The 22,120-nt window shown below is 31.3% G+C and overlaps 1 protein-coding gene across 1 annotated transcript; it reads right to left on the reverse strand.

The window, feature by feature from the left end:
• Positions 1-1,244: 1,244 nt before the first annotated feature.
• On the reverse strand, positions 1,245-16,897 carry LOC134727716 (myosin-11-like). Its single transcript, XM_063592100.1, has 11 exons — positions 16,868-16,897; positions 15,251-15,309; positions 10,114-10,201; positions 4,751-4,846; positions 4,393-4,476; positions 3,619-3,810; positions 3,157-3,252; positions 2,539-2,683; positions 2,038-2,198; positions 1,601-1,717; positions 1,245-1,343 (listed from the first exon to the last, which is right to left on the reverse strand). Exons 1-11 carry the CDS (start codon positions 16,895-16,897, stop codon positions 1,245-1,247), a joined length of 1,167 nt encoding a protein of 388 aa, XP_063448170.1.
• Positions 16,898-22,120: the final 5,223 nt, after the last annotated feature.

The raw sequence follows: 22,120 nt of genomic DNA on the forward strand, positions 1-22,120 counted from the left end.
CAAAGATATAGTAATATGAACAGTAACCATATCAACGGTGACATCCTGTTTCTTCCACTTTTTTAACCAGCATCTAATACAAATCAATTTCAGTCCTCAATATAATAAATCAACTCGACAATAACAAAAAAAAAATATCTGTATAACTTGTCAATGAAAATATCTCAAAACCACATATTTTACAATCCAGAAATGTATGAGAAGGGAAGAGTTACCTTTCCTGGGTGACCTGGATTTCTGTTGTTCCAATTGCTGCTGTAGTTTATTATTCCTCTGAATTCCAGCTTCTAATTCTCTTTTCAGTGTCTGTATTGAAAAATAATACATTTCTCTAAAAATGTATACCAGTTGTTGAAAACATTTGTCAATAAGAAATGTTTGGATTATCAAAATATTTATTTCCTAGTTTTCAAGATTTTATCCATAACCTCACACAATCAGGTGGACATGCATTAGAAAAATTGGAATAAATCTATGGACAGTTCAACTTCACCACATATTTGGCTTAATAGCATATTTAGATTTCCCCCTCATTTATAAATCATTAGGAGTTTCAGAAGGGTACTAAGAATTATTCACTATAGAATATAAAATTGCTGCTTTTAAAATCTACATAAGTTTTAATATTTGATTCTTTTTAATGAATAATTTTCCTGTATTGATGCATTTAAAAACTATTTTAGTATAATAATTTATTTTCCTAAATAGACAAATTATCTTTCCCTTTAAGTTTGTCAGGTCTACCCCCTCTATAACAGTTAAATTATTGTGATACAGTTTTTATTTTGATTGTAAAATTTAATTAAACCAGTTAATTAATTTCTCACACTAGTGAATTGACTACTACAAAGCTGAATTCATTTTTAATCAAAATATTTTATATTCTAATTCAAATTATGATTTAAATGAAAATATTCCATTAAATATCAACATAATTAATCCCCTTTAAATGTACTGTGTGTGGAATATTTGTTCCTTTAGACAAACAGTAATCTTGTTTTACTTTTCTATTGACATTGAGAATTAAGAATTATAATATTAAATATTGTCAAAAACATATTATATTCTATTTTGAAAGTTAATAAACTTTTAGGAATAAAATCAGTTTTTTATCAGTTGTGTGTCTTGGGAATATGGAATTCAAAATTGTCTCCTTCAAAAAGAATATGTTTTGACTTACATGGGCTCTATATGTAACAATTACATTATAGAGGGGTCTGAAAGCAATAAAAATAATAAAGTACTCACAACATTGGTTTTTCCTTTAGATCCAACAGAATTTGTTTCTCAGCTTCCTGAATCCTGTGCAACTCATTCAATTCTCTTTGTATGAAGTCCTGGTTCTGTGAAAAGAAAACACATATCATCCTTGAACAACCTAATTTTGTTTTATGATTTAGTTCAACCATACTTAATATTTCAAGGAAAGTTGATCAAGAATTTCATTATTTTTTTATATAAAAAACACATTAAATATTTTGACATCCTGGATAATTTCTTTAAAATCTTCTACCAAATTTAAACTTAATACATAAATGTTTATTATAAAGATCTATTCAGTGAATAAATAAATACATATTCCAAGGGAGATAATTCTAACCTGGTCAGGATGTCCATTTCCATCAGAGTTGTCTCTCATGTAGTACACTTGTTTTTCTGTTGTGTGTACTTCTTTCATACTCTGGTGAGCCGATTCAAGTTGCTTTCGTAAAGAATTCTATAAAATTGGAAACAAAATGAAAGATAACATACTTTTTGCTAATAAAATTAAAAGTGATCCTGATACTGTTATAAAGACATACATTTGTGACTTGAGAACTGTAAAAGTGACTCCATCCAAATTTGAACTGTGTTTTATAAAATTTATGGGAATTAACATTGTGTATAATTTCATAACATTTGGTAAAGGCAAAATTAAGTAAGTGAACACAAACTTATTTTGGGACGTCCTGACATACATACAACAGACAATGGTTACACTAAATGCCCCATCTGACAAAAATTAAAGCTTCACATAAGTTTTTCACTCCAACTTACAATTTGTTCCCTGAAGTCTTCTTCTGTTTGTTTAGCAGCTTTAAGAGCCTCTGTTTTAACTGCCAATTGAAGTTTCAGTTCCTCTAAGGCTACATGAAATCCTGCTTTGGGACTCCTTGATCCATCTCTGTCTAACTGAAGCTTTAATTCGCTAATTTCATCTGTGAAATGATAGTATTTGATTAAGTTTCTTTCAATGATAACATTTAATGGCAAGTCTTTCAACTGTTAAACATTCTATTTCATTTTTATGGTAAAAATTATCAATGATCTCCATAAAATAAATCTAACTTTAAAATGTGATATGATTATATATATATAACAATGAGACAGCAATCAAAATGATGAAGATCAAAAAAATTATAAGTTCAACCTGTTCAACCTTCAACAATGAGGAAAACCCATACCTTATAGGCAGTTATGAAAGTCCTATAATAGGACATTTTTAATTTAGTTTTTCTTTTAAAAACCCCACTAAGACTAAAACTATATTGTGAATACCTTTTTTCTTAGCTAACTGATTCCTAAGTTCATTAGCCTCATCTCTAAGCCTGTTATTATCCATTATAGTTCCACGTGAAGCTGCATTTACCTGCTGTAATCTTTGGATTAGTTTGTCTTTTTCCTGTCCACTTTCTACCAAGGTCTACATAAATAATAAGATCTATAGTTATTTGTTGTCATTTTATACGACTGCCTGTGAAATTGCTATTATCTTTCCTGATCTTTTCTGGCATAAATTGACAAGCAACACATATTAAAATCATATACACTCTATGTTAATAGTAACACAGATTTTTTTTTCTTAAGCCAACACTAAAATATTAATATATCCAGGACATGTTCAAGAAAATTTGATATAAGCCATCATTGAAATACACAACCCCTATATTTTCAACAATTTTCAAAAAAAATGAACTGGTATGGTACACTATAGATGCATTTTGAAACTTTTAATCATCAATCCAATTCAGTTCAAATCAGTGTTTGAGAAAACTTGTTTGTGACTCAGATCAAAATGAGACAACTATGGGCATCAACAAATAACAGAAATGAAAACGACTTATGAACTTCACACACAAACAATTTTAAAAAGCTTGGTTACATTCTCCCTCTTACCTCAATAGTTTTGTCCTTATCCTTAAGTGCTCCAGCAAGTTTGTCTATGCCCTGTCTGTGATCCTGTTCAATATCAATAAGTTGGTCTTCTGAACTCTAAATAAAACAAAATCAGTTTAAAGTTTTCGATAAATTTGATATTTTATTAGTACAAGACTTATTAGCTAATATTTCTATATAATCATTAGATATAAATCTGAGTTGCTATAATAGTTTCTTTTTTTTTATAATTCAGTCATCCTTTAAAAGTATCTATATCATATGCCTGGCTCAAAATCAACCAGACTCAACAATATGTGAATAAATTTAGAAGATTTTGACAATTCTGCCATTTGCCGATACTAAATTCTTGAAAAAAAGAAAATTCTCAGACCTAAACAAAACTATGAAATGCCTTTGGACTGTTATATATTGACAAACAGTTGAAAAAACTTATTAATAATTCATGAAAACTTGACCTACCTTTGAACTTAGTTGTTTTCTATTAAGTTCTGCTTGTAATTGTTGAAGTTTGTTATGGAGATCTGACATTTCTTTATTAGATCTCTCCATCAACTCTCGTATGTCCTCGTCCTTAGACTTCAGTTTCTTCAGTAGATTATTCAGAGCCTCTGCATTGGCTGCTGTTGCCTTAGACTGCTCAGACATCACATCCTGTAGGTGAAAATAAGGACCCTTTTAACTAACTCTCTGGGTAACACCTCAGTTAACTTACAAAACATTCACCACAATATTCTATCCAGGAAGAAATATATTTAATAACACAATTTTGGAAAACTTTATCTGCTTGTTCTCATACCCTAAGATTTTTTTAGTTAAAAATTAATTTTATTGTGGCCATCTTGACAGTTGAATTGTGTGGTTAAATTTCTACTGAAAAATAAAGCTTTTGGTAGTCCTGAGGTAACATGCACTCAAGAGCATGACTGCTGTTGGGCAAATATCATTGAAGAGCTTTATCTATTCGGTATTAGATAATTTACCTTTAAGAATGCAAAATTAATGAGGAAGATTAAAGACTGTAGTCAACTTGAAGTCAAAATAGTCAGCTTTAATATTAAGACTCAGGGAGTAGATCTTGTAGGAAAAAGAATGAAATAAATAGCAAGTAGAACTAGTACAATGGAGGAAATAGAATGAAATAAATAATTTCTTGCAAAAAATAAATATAGTCCAATCTGATTGATCTAACAACTTTACACCATAATGGCAATAATTTGAGTATAACTACTGTACCTGCAATAAATCATCTTTCTCCTTCAACTGTTTCTTTAATCTATCTAACTCTTCATTACTGGAATTGCCACTCCACTGTGAAGTCTAGATAAAAAAAAGTTACACTGTGTATGTTAATATTTTATTCAATGGTCTGCAAGATTTGTAATAAATTGAATAACAATAAATTACAGACATGATTGTTTATAAATGATGAAATACTTGGTAAACATAATATTAAAATTAATAGTTAACTTAAATGAGTGAATTTGATTATACGAAACAAAAAAACTTACAGGGAATATTAAATCAATTTTGAACTTGTTTTTAGCCAAATCATTTTTTCTTACTATTCATGGCATTGCATATAAACAATTACCTCAAGATTTCTCTCTTTCTCTGCCAAACTAGTTTGAAGTCTTTTAATCATGCTGTCTTTCTCCCTCAGAACTCTGACATGGTTGTCTAAGGCATCCTGCATATGAAACAATATTAATTCACATTTTTGTTCAAATATGAAATCCATCAGGATTCACATTTTGCTCAAATATTGTGACACAACAGTATTCACATTTTCCTCAAATATTGAAATGTAACAGTATTCAAATTTTGCTCAAATATTGAAATGTAACAGTATTCACATTTTGCTCAAATATAGAAATGTACCACTATTCACATTTTTGCTCAAATATTGGAATACATTATTGATTTGTATATTTTAACAAATTTGATTCGTTTTAGAGAAAGTCACATGTTTTATGTTACAATATTTATTGCCAGTCAACACTTTACTAGAACTGCATAACATAACCTGAAATAAACAGCAGACTCCATACACATTTATCGGGATTATTCTTCGTTGAATTCTTAAATTCGTGGTTTGCTGTGACCCACGAAACCCACGAAAATTGGTGTACCACGAATAAAAGTGAATCCACAGTATATTGTATAAAACAATGATTTAAGTTGATTCAACTACTATTCTGGACAAAGAAAGATAACTCCAATTAAAAAAACTTTTGCTATTTCACAATATTGTGCAATTATATATTTCTTGCTATTGCGCAATACTGTGCAATTGAAAAGACTTGCTCTTGCACAATACTGTGCAATCGAAGATTTCTTGCTATTGCTGAGGTGGCAGAAACCAGTTATTTTACAATAAATCTTTAGAATTTCATGGATTTATGATTTTATTTTCTTGAAAATTCATTCAAGCTTATATACAAATAAAATGTATGGTTTCAAGGAACCAAGATGTGTGCGTGCTTATGTAAATATATAGAAAACCTTTAAATGTGGGTGTCTGTCCAGCATGGAGATTTAAAAATTTATAAATGCATTGTAAATAAGGCAAAAAATGTGATGCTCTGATACCAATCTATTGCTCACCTGCAGAATCCTGCTAAAAGCCGACAAGAATTTTAGGCAAAATTCAAGAGATAAAGGATATTTAGTGAATTAGAGCATTGTCCGAACCTATCCTTACCATCAAAATCTCAAGATATTTTTGTTTACAAAAAAATGAATATTTTCACTACTTTGATTGGATGCCGTCAAGTGAGGAGACCACAATTTTGACATCTGATTGGACCCATGTGTGAAGGAAATCCCCAACCTGTGTATGCAACTACTTACTTGTGTAGTATACTAGCCTAGAATTTACATTCAATTATTTTTTTAGTCCACATGATGCAATTATATACCTCAATGCTTTACTATAACAAAATTTCTGCGTGGGACACATGTTCTGGTACACCAAAACTGGTACCTGCTACCTGAATACTGTGCAATTGAAAATTTCTTGCTATTGCACAATACTTAATATTATAATTTTGGATCCTGATTTGGACCAACTTGAAAACTGAGCCCAAAATCAACAAGAGGCTGTCACAACGACAGCAAACCGGATTTATTAACATTTATTTGTGTCCTGGCAATATCACAAGAACCATTACTGATGAATGGTGAAAGTGAAAATCGTCAATATCAAATTTGACCTCTATTTTGTCATCAGTATCAACATATTAAAATTTGAAAAGCTTAGATTGAATGGTTCATGAGTAAATGCAACAACGTGAATGGAAATGCCATTTTACAATCTTTCAAGAACCATAACTCCTGAACGGTAAAGGTCAAAATCGTCATTATTGAACTTGACCTCTTTTTTGTCATCAGTAACAACATTTAAAATTTTTAAAAGCTTTGGTAGAACAGTTCATGTGTAAATGCACGGACAAGACTGGAAACTCCATTTTTCAATCTTTCAAGAACCATAACTCCTGAACAGTAAAAGTCCAAATTGTCATTATTGAACTTGACCTCCATTTTGTCATCAGTAACAACATATTAAAATTTGGGAAGCTTTGGTAGAACAGTTCATGCATAAATGCAGGGACATGACTGGAAACTCCATTTTTCAATCTTTCAAGAACCATAACTCCTGAACGGTTAAATCAAAATCGCCATTATTGTGCTTGACCTTCATTTAGTTGTCAGTAACAACATTTTAAAATTTGAAGAGCTTTGGTTGAACGGTTCATGAGTTAATGCACAGACAACATTTGATTGCCGCCCGCCTGCCGTACATCCCCAATTCAATAACCGACATTTTTGTCACAAAAATCCATTTAAAAATATAAATACATGTTCAGATTCAGCATATCAAAGAAGCCCATGAATTCAATTTTGGTTAAAATCAAACTTAATTTAATTTTGGACCCTTTGGACCTCAATGAAAACCAATTTGAAAACGGGACCAAAAATTAAGAATCTACATACACAGGTCAACGTCCAAAACCTGGTAAAATGTTCTGGTTTAGTTTTTGTTTAACACCATTTCAAAATAACCAAAAATAGCATGTCCCTAAACACCCTATTCAACATTCATTCTCAATGTTTGCAAGAGATACAAACATAAGGGTCTTACAAAAGATTTTATGCTTTTATAACGGCAGTTTAAATGATGGAAAAAAAAGAGCACATCATATGGGCCAGAGTGATACCGTATTTTTGTTAATGTCAACTACGAAACGGTTCAAATCTCCTTCAGTATCCGGTTTTAAAATTATGAAAAAAAATATCAGTGTACAGCTTAGTACGTGTTTGATGAATAGAATCATTCTTGCACTTCTGGTGTATTAAAATTTTGAACTTGTTGCCTTTTGTTGGCTGTTGTTCGGGTGATTCTTTGTCAATTGTGTTCTCCAATTTATTTATATTGCAGTCCTGTGGTGTTGTGTTGTCATTTTGATGTTATATTTCACATGGCCATAAAAGTGTGAGGTTTGGCATGCCACAAAACCAGGTTCAACCCACCATTTTGCTCTAAAAATAGAGCATTGAAAGGATCCCTGTTGAAATTTTCCGTTGCTTAAAGGTTCATGTGGTGATGAAAACACTTTGATCTTATGTGTCTATATCAAATTTGCATTAGCCATGTCGTCATAATTCTTTTTGTACTACTCGGGATTTAACATTATTTACACTTAGCAATGAATTAAAAGAAAGTAAATTTCTTGTAAAACTATCAAAAAGAAGCATGTTTTAGCTTCTTTTTGAGAGCTGAGGATTTATGATGATAGCATGGGGTCGTTCAATGGCGACTGTTTGCAATCCTAAACAAGAACAAGAACAGGGTTAGAACTTGCAGAATAAAATCAAATGGAATATAAAAGGCCGAATCACTTATATGAAGTCAGCATCGGAAACCAAATGTACTAATAAAGGACAAGTAAATCCAGGTACAAATAAAATAAGACAAATACATTTTATATTATTAGTTAAGAGTATAGGAGGGTACTTTTTATATGGCCTTCCAAATACCGTTTCGATCCCTAACATCACTGAAGAGACATTTATTGTCTAAATCCGGATATGGTGTACTAAAGAAATATTGACACCGAATGTTTGTGGCACAACATCCTGTCCACAAGTTAACAAATATTTTTTTTTCTGTGACGTATTAAATTTATATTAAGATCCATTTTGTTACATCTTATGATCAATTTTATTTGGCAATCGCCAATGGCAGTCAGCAGGGTTAAAGAACATCAGTTGTTCGACCTGTTAGTCAAATGCGTTTTGTTTAAATATACTTTTTCACTCTTTTGGTCTTTTGGAAAATGTTGTTTGTGCTGTTTTTAGACCCTTCTACAACGAAATTTGTTTGACATGCACACGTATAAAAATTGCGGTTTTTATCCAACGCAGTCATAGGTTTGAACGTAGTATTCAATTTAGACTCGTTTATATTTTTTGTTTGGGCATGTATCATATTTTCCCTCCGGTTTATATGATCCGTTCATCCTATATATTGACTCTTAAAATTCAAGAGTTAATCTAAAAATGAGGGTACTTTCTCTAAAAATGAGGGTACTTTTTCTATGGCATTCCAAATACCGTTTCGATCCCTAACATCACTGAAGAGACATTTATTGTCTAAATCCGGATATGGTGTACTAAAGAAATATTGACACCGAATGTTTGTGGCACAACATCCTGTCCACAAGTTAACAAATATTTTTTTTTTTCTGTGACGTATTAAATCTATATTAAGATCCATTTTGTTACATCTTGTGATCAATTTTATTTGGCAATCGCCAATGGCAGTCAGCAGGGTTAAAGAACATCAGTTGTTCGACCTGTTAGTCAAATGCGTTTTGTTTAAATATACTTTTTCACTCTTTTGGTCTTTTGGAAAATGTTGTTTGTGCTGTTTTTAGACCCTTCTACAACGAAATTTGTTTGACATGCACACGTATAAAAATTGCGGTTTTTATCCAACGCAGTCATAAATTCACCAAAGTTTCATTCAAATTGATGGAAGCATTTTTTAGTTATTGTCCAAAAACGGGAAAAAATCCTCTTTTTTTAAGGATAAAACTTCATAACATGGAACTAAAAATCTGATATTTATGAAAAATCGAAAGGGAGCTTATGTCAATAGATTATAAACAATTCAACAAAGTCTCATAAAATTTATTGAAAGCGTTTTTTTTGTAATTGTGGATGACAGAAGGACAGACAGACGGAATACCATAATATGATAAAAAGTAACCTCCCGTCTAAGACGGCCATATAATAATATTCAAGATAGTAACCAAAAGCTGCAAAATTTTCATAAAATTACCAATTCAGGGGCAGCAACCCCAAAATGGGATGCCTGAAGTATCTGATTGTTCTGAAAATTTCAGTATAGATCGATCTTGACTTGATAAACAACTTTACTCCATGTCAGATTGCTCTAAATGCTTTGGTTTCAGAGATTCAAGCCAAAATATACATTGTACCCTTGTGTTCTATTTTTAGTCATGGTGGCCATCTTGGTTGGTTTGCCAGGTCACCAGACAAAAACTATTTTATTTAAACTATATACCCCAATGATGATTGTGACAAAGTTTGGTAAATTTGGCCCATAATAGTTTAAGAGAAGATTTTTGTATAAGATAAGAACGCTGAGAAACGAGAAAAGCTCACTTTAAAGGGCAAGGTGAGCTAAAAAGAAACTTTTTCATAACAAAGTTGTTGACTTTATTCATTGTCTTCTTTTTGAATGTGACTAAGTATTGATCCTCAATAGCCTAACTATGTACTCTAAATGCTAAAAACAAGCATGTGCAGGAAAACACAAAACAATGATATATTATGGATGTTATAATTTCAAGTTAAAAGTAAGGTTATTAATACAACATAAGTATACAATGATCTTTTACTAGTAAGGATATAGAATAAGAAGTATACCTGTTCTTTCCTAAGTTTTTCTTCTAATTCTTTTATAGTTTGTTTATATCTATTTTTCAAATCATCCTGATTATCTATTTCTTCTATTCTGAATATGAAATCAGCATACATTGTAATTCATATTGACATTAAAACATATTACTGAAATAAAGAACTTGCTTGTATTTTTGTCCATCTGATGAGTAAAGCCTTTTTCAACTGATTTTTATAGTTCGTTCTTATGTTGTACTGTTATACCACTGTCTCAGATTACGGAGGTTGGGATCCCACTTACATGTTTATAACCCTGCCACATTATGTATGAATGTGCTTGTCCCAAGTCAGGAGCCATTTACTCGGTGGTTGTCGTTTGTTTATGTGTTACATAATTATTTGCTTTTCATTGATTTCTTTTATATAGATAAGGCCGTTAGTTTTCTGGTTTGAATTGCTTCAAATTTTCATTTCGGGGCCTTTTATAGCTGATTATGCAGTATGGGCTTTGCTCATTGTTGAAGGCTGTACAGTTACCTATAATTGTTAATCTTTGTGTCATTTTGGTCTCTTGTGGAGAGTTGTCTCATTGGTAATCATACTACATCTTCTTTTTTTTTTATATATACAGTGACACCTGCCCAAACTGAACATCCACAAGACTTTGCGTTTTGTTTGGTTTTTACAGGTGTTCGCATTAAAGAGGTAAAAGGAAGTTGACACCAAAATAATTTCGGCACTTACTGACAAGGGATTACACAACAGACAATGTTGATTTAGATGTATTAGATGTAAATGAAACTAGAGGCTCTAAAGAGCCTGTGTCGCTCACCTTGGTATATGTGAATCAAACAAAGGAAGCAGACAGTTCATGACAAAATTGTGTTCAGGTGATTGTGATGTGTTTGTACATCTTACTTTACTGAACATTCTTGCTGCTTACAATTATCTCTATCTATAATGAACTTGTCCGTGTAGTTTCAGTGGAAAATGTTAGTAAAAATTTACAAATTTCATGAAAATTGTTAAAAATTGATCATAAAGGACAATAACTTCTTAGGGGGTCAATTTGTCAACGTATATTTGTTCCACCTAACAGAAGTTCCAGCGGAAACTTTATTATAAACAATGGCATAATACCTGTACCTGATGGAATAAATATTCTATACTATTTATTCCTTAAGGAACATCTACTGTAATATTTATTCCTGTGGAAGTTATATTCCAAAATATTTTTTCCATTTGGAACTTACATTATGAAGGAACTTCTATTCCGTGACAAATTGACCATTTTGGTCATTTTGACTTATTTTTGAGTCTTAAATTGCTGTACATTATTGCTGTTTACAGTTTATCTCTATCTATAATAATATTCAAGATAATAACCCATAACAGCAAAATTTCCTTAAAATTACCAATTTAGGGGCAGCAACCTAGCAAAGAGTTGTCAGATTCATCTAAAAATTTCAGGGCCGATAGATCTTGACCAGATAAACAAATTTACCCCTTGTCAGATTTGCTCTAAATGCTTTGGTTTTTGAGTTATAAGCCAAAAACTGCATTTTACCCCTATGTTCTATTTTTAGCCATAGCAGCCATCTTCGTTGGTTTGCCCGGTCACAAAACACAATTTTTACACTAGATAGCCTAACAATGATTATGGCTATGTTTGGTAAAATTTGACCCAGTAGTTTCAGAGGAGAAGATTTTTGTTAAAGATAAAGATTTACAAAAAATGGTTAAAAATTTACTATAAAGGCCAATAACTCCCAAAGGGGTCAACTGACAAATTTGGTCAAATTGACTTATTTGTAGATCTTACTTTGCTGAACATTTTTGCTGTTAACAGTTATCTGTATCTATAACAATATTCAAGATAATAACCAAAAACTGCAAAATTTCTTTAAAATCATCAATTCAGGGGCATTATACCTGCAAAACCAGTTACTAGATTCGGCTGAAAATTGCAGGACAGGTAGACCTTGACCTAATAAATACTTTAACTTCTTGTCTTATTTGCTCTAAATGCTGGAGTTTTTGAGATATAAGCCAAAAACTGCATTTTACCCTGTGTTCTATTTTTAGCCATGACGGTCATGTTTTTGACGAAATAGAAAATAAAACACAAACTTTATTTTATACACCCTACTGATCATTCAGTTCAAGTTTGGTTGAATTTGGTTGAGTAGTTTAAGAGGAGAAGATTTTTTAAAGTTAGCAAATAGGATGAACAAATTGTGAAAAATTGTCATTAAAGGACATTAACCCCTTAAGGGGTCAATTGACAATTTTGGTCATATTAACTTATTTGTAGATCTTACTTTGCTGATCATTTTTGCCGTTTACAGTTTATCTTTATCTATCATAATATTCAAGATAATGACCAAAAACTGCATAATTTCCTTAAAATTACCAATTAAGTGGCAGCAACCCATCAATGGGTTGTTTGATTCATCTGAAAATTCAGGGCTGATAGATCTTCACCTAATGAACATTTTTACCCCATGCCAGATTTGCTCTAAATGCTTTCGTTTTTGAGATATAAGCCAAAACTGCATTTGACCTCTATGTTCTATTTTTAGCAATGGCGACCATGTTTGTTGATAGATCAAAACTTCGGATACAATTTATAAACTAGATACCCTAAGGAACATTCAGTTAGAGTTTCAGAGGAGAAGATTCTTGAAATAGTTTACGACGACGACAGACGACGACGACAGACGACGACGGACGCCAAGTGATGGCATAAGCTCACATGGCTATGCCAAGTGAGCTAAAAATATACCAATAGAGAAAACTACACATTAATAGACTATTTGTAAGATAACTTAGATAACAAAATACATTTCATTTTGATGTAAAGATAAGAAACAACAGGGACTAATTCATTGAGTACCATGAAACAATGAATTTCATAAACATGATAAAAAAAAGTTTTTAAATTGATATTTTTTTGGCTACTTTTGCTACTTTATCTTTACTTAATGTAATATAAAAAAAATAGTTAATTTTGTGTATTAGATATTTAGTTTTATATATATATATATACAGGTTGCACTATAATGAACCATTCATTCATTTAACTTATTGTTGGGTAACTGAAAGCACATATTTATTTTTATTTGGCACAAGAGGAAAAAAATAATTCTGTAACTATAAAGGAATAAATAAAACATAAACTGAAACAACTGTTTTTGTTGTTATAGTTTAATTGTATTCTCAGTTATGAATTGAACATTATAAACTAAAACATATAAAGGAAATAGAGCATCAGCGCGACGCGACAAATGACATTAAAAAGAAATCGTTATTTTTTTTTACACAAAATGTGATGCTATCCAAAATTTCTAGGGAGAACACTGCTGTATATGATTATCTAAATTCATAATTGGTACCTTTAATTGTAGTGTATGCAAATTTTATACATGTATCTTTTGATAAGATTGATTTTGAAACATAAACTGTCACATATGTGGCCTGCATCGTTAATATTATGTGTTAGTTGTTACATTGATTTTAGCAGACCATAAAACATATTACTGTAAAAAAGAACTCTTAATGTATAACGACTATCCTATACATTTTCATATTACTGTAAATAAACAATTAACTTAAAAAAATTAAAATAAAAGTTCAGAATGCATTAGACTCTCATTGGATGCAAGTTTGTTTTTTTTTTACTTTTTTCAACAAGCAGGGAATCCCAAACAAGATTTTCATTTGGCATGGTCTTATATATAAATGTGCTTTTGTTTTCTTCTGGAACCAAATCATTATTTAGTTTTGAAATACAGCTTTTCCAGTGTGTTTATGTGAAACAAAGGCAATCTGTAAGGTAGAAGGTCTGGTAAGGGCCGAGGTTCATCTAACGAAAGATATTGGACACTTTTTAAACACTTAAGTGTCTATTTCAATTGATTCAATTAGTTTTTGTACTTTCCAGTCAATAGCTAAAAGATAACATTTTCACAATTTTTTAAAACTATATTTTGGGACTAAAAATTTGTAAGGGTTCCGCGGAACCCAGTGTCTCGCCTACTTTTGCTGTAAATCGCAGGCTCAACAAAAGTGAGGAAAAAAATCAATAAAAATATTCCTCTTGATACTATCTTATGATTGAAAGAAGCTTCTGTCCAAGTTTGGTAAAAATCTAGGATAGTTAATGAATCTAATAAATGTTTTGAAAACTTTAACTGCAGACTGTATGTAATGTTAACTGGAAGAAAATCTAAGTCCATTTAAAAGTAAAATACAGAAAAAATTTACTTCTGGATACTATTTTATGATCATAACTAAGCTTCTGTCCAAGTTTGGTACAAACCCAGGATAGTTTAAGAAAGATGTTAGAATTTTAAAAACTTTAACCACAGAGTGAGTGTAATGTTTCCCTGCAGAAAAACTAAGTCCATTTAAAAGTAAAATACGGAAAAAATGGATTTATTTTTTTACAAAATTTACTTCTGGATACTATCTTATGATCATAAATAAGCTTCTGTCAAAGTTTGGTACAAACCCAGGATAGTTTAAGAAAGTCATTAAAATTCTAAAAACTTTAACCACAGAGTGAATGTAATGTTACCCCGCAGAAAAAACTAAGTCCATATTTAAAAGTAAAATACGGAAAAAATGGAATTTCAATTTTACAAAATTTACTTTTGGATACTATCTAATGATCATAAACAAGCTTCTGTCCAAGTTTGGTACAGACCCAGGATAGTTTAAGAAAGTTATTAAAATTCTAAAAACTTTAACCACAGAGTGAATGTTATGTTTCCCCGCAGAAAAAACTAAGTCCATTTATAAGTAAAATACAGAAAAAATGGAATTTTATTTTTACAAAATTTACTTCTGGATACTATCTAATGATCACAAACAAGCTTCTGTCCAAGTTTGGTAGAAATCCAGTATAGTTTAAGAAAGTTATTAAAATTTCAAAAACTTTAACCACAGAGTGAATATTTGTGGACGCCGCCGACGACGACGCCGACGACGGAATGTAGGATCGCTTAGTCTCGCTTTTTCGACTAAAGTCGAAGGCTCGACAAAAAGGGGCCTTAATGAACCTACACCTTTAAATTTGCTTTTTTACCTTTTAGTTTCCCTCTATTTCTATTTTTTCAATATTGTACAATAATATCAAACAAAACATTATTTATAAACCTACTCTTCTTCTAGATCAGCGATACTGTTCAAAAATCTTTTGAAATCTTCCTCCTTCTCTACCTATATCAAAAAGAAAATATTGTTTCACATAATATATATAAACAAGGATGTGTCCAAAGTACACGGTTGCCCCGCTGGCACTTAGGCAGGCACTATCATTTTCCATGTTCAACGGACCATGAAATTGGATAAAAAATATAATTAGGCATTAAAATTAGAAAGATAATATCATAGGGAACATGTGTTCTATTAGTTTCAAGTTGATTGGAGTTCAACTTCATCAAAAACTACCTTGACCAAAAATTTAAACCTGAAACATGCACTTTCATTTTCTATGTTCAGTGGACCGTGAAATTGGGTTCAAAAGTTTAATTTGGCTTTAAAATTAGAAAGATATCATAAGGAACATGTGTACTAAGTTTCAAGTTGATTGGGCTTCAACTTCATCAAAAACTACCTTGACCAAAAACTTTAACCTGAAGCGGGACAGACAGACGGACGGACGAACTAACAGACAGACGAAGGGACGCACAGACCAGAAAACATAATGCCTATCTACTATCGTAGGTGGGGCATAAAAAGTAAATGAGATGATGCCCCTCATGCTGCATATAAGATTATTATGAAACATAACTTAACAACAGCTAAAGTGACACTACCCAAATTTGTATATAATCGGTTTTGAGGTAAAAATTACAGATCAATCCTCTTTATATTTGTCATATTTTTTTCATAAGCAAAAAAATGCATTTTACCCTTAAGTTTTATTTAGCCAAAGTGGCTATTTTTTTCCGGACATACAATGTACAAGGAAATAGAATACAAAATTTAGATTTAAATTAAGTTTCGCTGAAATTGATTCAGCAGATTCATTTAAGGAGAACATTTTTCGAAGTAAAAAAAAATATAAGCAAACTGGATGAACAAATTGTGAAAAATATCTTTAAAGGCCAATTAAAAATAAATTCCTTGAAGGGTCAATTGACAATTTTGATCATATAAACTTATTTGTAGATCTCACTTTGTAGAACATTTTTGCTGTTTACAATTTATATTTATCATTAATAATATTTAAGAAACCAAAATCTGAAAAATTTCCTAAAAATTACCAATTTAGTGTCAGCAATCCAACAATAGGTTATCAGATTCAACTAAAAGTTTCATGCATGAAAAAACTTCACCCAATGAACACTTTAAGCCCATATGTCACATTTGCTTTAAATGCTTTGATTTTTGAGATGTAAGCCATAACCTGCATTTTACCTCTATATTCTTTTTTAGCCATTGCCGCCATGTGTTTTCTAGATACCCTAAGGATCATTCAGCTGAAGTTATGTTGGAATTGGTTCAGTAGTTTCAGAGTGGAAAATATTTCAAATAGTTTACACTAGACTGACGAGGACAACAGCAGGATGCCAAGTGCCTTTGGAAAGGTGAGCTTAAAAGCCACTTGTCAAAAAAAGATATATTTTTCTACTATGGTCATAATGAGCAAGAAAAACTTGGAAATCTGGCAATGTCATGAAGATACAAGACAAACACTTTAGTTAATATAAAACTTAATTCTACTGTTTATATCAAAGCTGTTTAAACCTTGATACTAATAATAACAACTTACATCTGGTTGTATAAACAAATCTTCAGCCATCTTTCTGAAAAAATAGTCATATATCAATATCTTAGCAACACACAATATTTGTCACTACGTTGTTTCAGTATCTAATGCATTATGGGTAATATTTTCAAAAGCCTACACTAAAACATCACTTTTGACGTGAAAGCATTCTTAACAATAGAAACTCAACCAAATCATTTTTTTTTTCATTTGGGGTTCCATTGAATTCAAAGACAGTCAATTTTCAAACATAAAAAAGTATGTAGTACAAGAAATTAAATTGGTGTGGCCTTACTGAGTTATGAAATATTTCAATTAAAAGAAATAAAAGAATTTAAGTTGTGGACCTTTCAGTTTGGCCTGTCACAGGTCACAGTACCTTCCAATACCAAATGTTAATTTGAACCCCTGAAATTTGGTTTTTTTTTGCTCTTTTAGTTCCTTTATTTATTTTATATTGATTTATAACAGTCTTTTAAAGTACGATACTGTTGTAAGGTCATTAAAAATTGCATATTTTGGCTTTAATATTGATTGACTTATAGCTAGGGTCTTTGCATTAAACACATTTATCTAAAATCACTCATGGAAAGATTGTAAGGCAGCAACCATTTGATTTTCTAGGAGGGGTATGGAAAAAAAGTTTGTTTCCAGTTTGTGGAGAAAAAAATAATTTGTTTCACCCTCAGCTGCCACTATATGATAGATAAGATATTTTATTTTCCAATTATGGGCATAAACATTACAACATCAATATTTTTTTCATAATACAATACAAACAATGAGATAAAAAAAAAAAGAAAAGTTAAACGAGAACTATTTAAGTTCTTAAAGAATACGTAGATAAAGAATCTATAGTATGTTTTTTTTTTTAATACTAATGCATTTTATTGCAAGTGTGGTTGATATAGATAACAAACAAGTAGCCCAAAAAGAAAAAAAGAAAAATAGATATCCACATATGTATAGTACACAAAAAGTTGGATCAATTAAATATATAATAATTAGCCAAGAAGAAAGTAGAAATTAAACATGTCCATGACTCATCCTGTGTCAGCAGCAAATAGGAAAGCATTATGGTTTCCTAAAGGCAGCTGACACCAGGGGGCGATACCTTATGGGCCATAGGCATGTAAAATGTGTGTAAATGTCTCTTTCCTACCTGTATCAAAAGCAAACAAGGAAGCATCATAGGTAACTTGAATGCAGTTGATACCAGGGGACGATGCCTCAAGGATATAAGAGAACATTTGAATAAATAATATATCTTAACAATTATTTATTTTTTTAATCGGCTAGTATGTTTGTGATATTCAGATGAATATAATTTTCTATGTCCAATCAAATGTATATACACACATAGATTTCCTTCAACTAATCTTCACTAAGGAAGATGTTTGTATATAAAATTACATATTATTTTAAGTAACTCAACATTTTCTACACTAAATAACCAGACAATTTTGCTTTGACTGTTCATATGATTAAAATAAGAATTATATTGTGCAATACTAGCTAACATACAATTTCTATCATCCTCAAATTTGTTACAATCAAATAGAAAATGAGCCTCATCTTCGACAGTATTGGAAGAACATTTATTACATATTCTGTTAATTCGGGGAATACCCTGATATCTACCTAATTCTATTTGTAATGCTAAAATGGAAAGAAAAAAATTGTGTTCAACTTTTTGGCCCCTAATTCCTAAACTGTTAGGACCTAAACTCCCAAAATCAATACCAACCTTCCTTTTGTGGTCATAAACATTGTGTTTAAATTTCATTGATTTCTATTTACTTAAAGTTATTGTGCAAAAACCAAGAATAATGCTTATTTAGATTTCTATTCACTTTTACTAAAGTTAGAGTGCGAAAACTAAAAGTATTCGGACGACGACGAGGACGCCAACGTGATGGCAACATACGACGAAATTTTTTTCAAATTTTGAGGTCGTATAAAAAGTTGATGACAAGGAACACAACAGACAACGACAAACAATAATGGACGCCAAGTGATGAGAAAAGCACCCTTTGAGCCAGAGAGCTAAGGAGTGTTATCATCCTGTAACCCCTCCCCTTAATCTGCCACTGCCTAAGTTGTTTTACATTCTCTTACTTTTTTCTATGGTGGTAAGTTGTCACTCATACCACATGCATTCACTCGTTTATATATATCATATACAACTGGAAATGAAATTAAAAGGTGTTGTATGTGCAATATACAAAAAAGTAAAATCACAAAAATACTGAACTCTGAGGAAAATACAAAAGGAAAGTTATTCCCTAATCAAATGGCAAAATCAAAAGTTCAGACACATCAAACAAATGGATACAAGTTACAACTGTCATATTCTTGACTTGGTACAGGCATTTTCTGATGTAGAAATTGATGGCTTAAACCTGGTTCTATAGCTACATAATGTAGCTAAACCTCTCACTTGTATGACAAGTTACTTTACTACAATGTTCAATAATAAAACTTACAGGAACTTTAGTTGGAAACTTTGATCTAATACCAATAACTTCTTCTTTACGAATGGCTGAAAAATAAAGATACAGCATCTGTAATGAATTTATTCTTCAAAATAAATAGGAAACATTCCACTAAAATGTCAAACTAGCTGCTTGCTGTTTAACACAGCATTATTGGAACCTTTTTTTTTTTATATTATTAAATGGCAATAAACTCTCAACATAGGGTCAACTCATCAGTCAAATGAAAAATCTAAGGTTTATATTCACTGTAAAAGTTATTAATTACACACACTGAAAAGTTTCACCTGGTTGATGTTAAATATTTGTAATAATATGAGTATCACATATTCTAGATGTTGATAAAAATGAGGTCACAGTCGTAATTTCCTGTCAATATGCACATCAACATAGTATGTTATTATTATCTACAAAGTTTCATAAAACTCTGTTGTTTGTAATCAGAGGAGTTGAGATGACAAACTGTTGCAGTAGTATATTGAGGCAAATAAGTTCAAAGGGGTGTTACTCGATGCTCAGCAGGGCGCAGCTTTATACGACCGCAGAGGTCGAACCCTGAACAGTTGGGGCAAGTATGGACACAACATTCAAGCTTGATACAACTCTGAATTTGGATTGTGATTAAATAGTTGACACAGCATAGTTTTCTGACACAGAATGAATGTGGTCTAATATTAGAACTTAAAAATATCTAATTTACCTATTATGGTCCAATATCCAAAATGTAAATAAATTTTGGACCCCAATTTGGACCAACTTAAAAATTGGGCCCATAATCAAAAATCTAAATACATGTTTAGATTCAGCGTATCAATGAACCCCAAGAAATCGTTTTTCGTTAAAATCAAACTAAGTTTTATTTTGGACCCTTTAGACCATAATGTAGACCAATTTTAAACGGGACCCAAAATTAAAGATCTAAATACACAGTTAGATTCAGCATATAAAAGAACCTCAATTATTCAATTTTTTATGAAATCAAACAAAGTTTAATTATGGACCCCTTGGACCTCATGTGGACCAATTCAAAAACGGGGACCAAATTCCAACAACTTAATACAGTTAGATTCAGCATATTCAATTAAGAACCCCAATAATTCAAGAATAAAACCCCATTGAAATTGGTCAAGAAATAAGCAATTTATACAAAGTATTAGACAAGTATTGTTTTAGGCCCCTTATTCCTAAATAGTTTGGGCCATCACCTCTAAAATCAATCCCAACCTTCCTTTTTTGAAATGGAACCTTGAGGTACAATTTCAGAAAGATCCATACACTGACACTAAAGTTATTGTCTCCGTACAAGAAAAATACTTATTTTGACCCCTTTTGGGCCCCTTGTTCCTAAACTGTTAGGACAAAAACTTCCAAAATCAATCCCAACCTTCCTTTAGTGGTTGTAAACCTGATGTTAAAATTTTATTGATTTTCTATTCACTTATACTAAAGTTGTTATCCAGAAACCATCAGTCTTTGGACAAAGCTGACGACCACGACGACGTGATACCAATATACGACCAAATATTTTTTCATTTTTGCAGTGGAATAACAATTGAACAAAATTTCATGTTGATATGCACATCTACATAGTATGTCCTTCTTATCTAATCAGATGCTCCGCAGGGTGCTGCTTTATATGACTACAGAGGTCAAACCCTGAACAGTTAGGGCAAGTATGGACACAACATTCAAGCAGCATAAAAGCTTGGAATTTGGATTGTGTAAATAGTTGACACAGCATAGGTTTCTAACACAGAATAAAAGTGTCTAATGAAATTTTTTTTTGCTTTTTAGCAATTCACTATATTGTTGAATATTAATCCCCTGAAAAACTAGAGGCTCTAAAAAGCCTGTGTCGCTCACCTTGGTATATGTGAATTAAACAAAGGAAGCAGACAGTTCATGACAAAATTGTGTTTAGGTGATTGTAATGTAAAGTTTGTACATCTTACTTTACTGAACATTCTTGCTGCTTACAATTATCTCTATCTATAATGAACTTGTCCGTGTAGTTTCAGTGGAAAATGTTAGTAAAAATTTACAAATTTTATGAAAATTGTTAAAAATTGAATAAAAAGGACAATAACTTCTTAGGGGTTCAATTGACCATTTTGGTCATTTTGACTTATTTTTGAGTCTTAAATTGCTGTACATTATTGCTGTTTACAGTTTATCTCTATCTATAATAATATTCAAGATAATAACCCAAAACAGCAAAATTTCCTTAAAATTACCAATTTAGGGGCAGCAACCTAACAACAAGTTGTCCGATTCATCTAAAACTTTCAGGGCAGATAGATCTTGACCAGATAAACAATTTAACCCCTTGTTTGATTTGCTCTAAATGCTTTTGGTTTTTTATTTATAAGCCAAAACCTGCATTTTACCCCTATGTTCTATTTTTTTTGAAGAGGTCATCTTCGTTGGTTAGACCGGTCACAAAACACAATTTTTAAACTAGATAGCCTTATGATTCTGGCTATGTTTGGTAAAATTTGGCCCAGTAGTTTCAGAGGAGAAGATTTTTGTGAAAGTTAACTAAGATTTACGAAAAATGGTTAAAAATTTACTATCAAGGGCAATAACTCCTAAAGGGGTCAACTGACCATTTTGGTCCTGTTGGCTTATTTGTAAATCTTCGATTGCTGAACATTTTTGCTGTTTACAGTTTATCTCTATCCATAATAATATTCAAGATAATATCCAAAAACAGCAAAATTTCCTTAAAATTACCAATTCAGGGGTAGCAACCCAACAACGG

This window comes from Mytilus trossulus, chromosome 8, assembly GCF_036588685.1.
Source record: "Mytilus trossulus isolate FHL-02 chromosome 8, PNRI_Mtr1.1.1.hap1, whole genome shotgun sequence".
NCBI classification, from domain to species: Eukaryota; Metazoa; Mollusca; class Bivalvia; order Mytilida; family Mytilidae; genus Mytilus; species Mytilus trossulus.

Bases quoted from the DNA above. Each gene is read 5' to 3' on its own strand.
- LOC134727716 (XM_063592100.1), bottom strand. From the start codon at position 16,897: ATGGCTGAAGATTTGTTTATACAACCAGAT. The intron at 15,310-16,867 runs GTAAGTTGTTAT...TTTTTGATATAG, and splicing joins ATTTGTTTATACAACCAGAT to GTAGAGAAGGAGGAAGATTT. The intron at 10,202-15,250 runs GTAGGTTTATAA...TTTCATATTCAG, and splicing joins ATCGCTGATCTAGAAGAAGA to AATAGAAGAAATAGATAATC.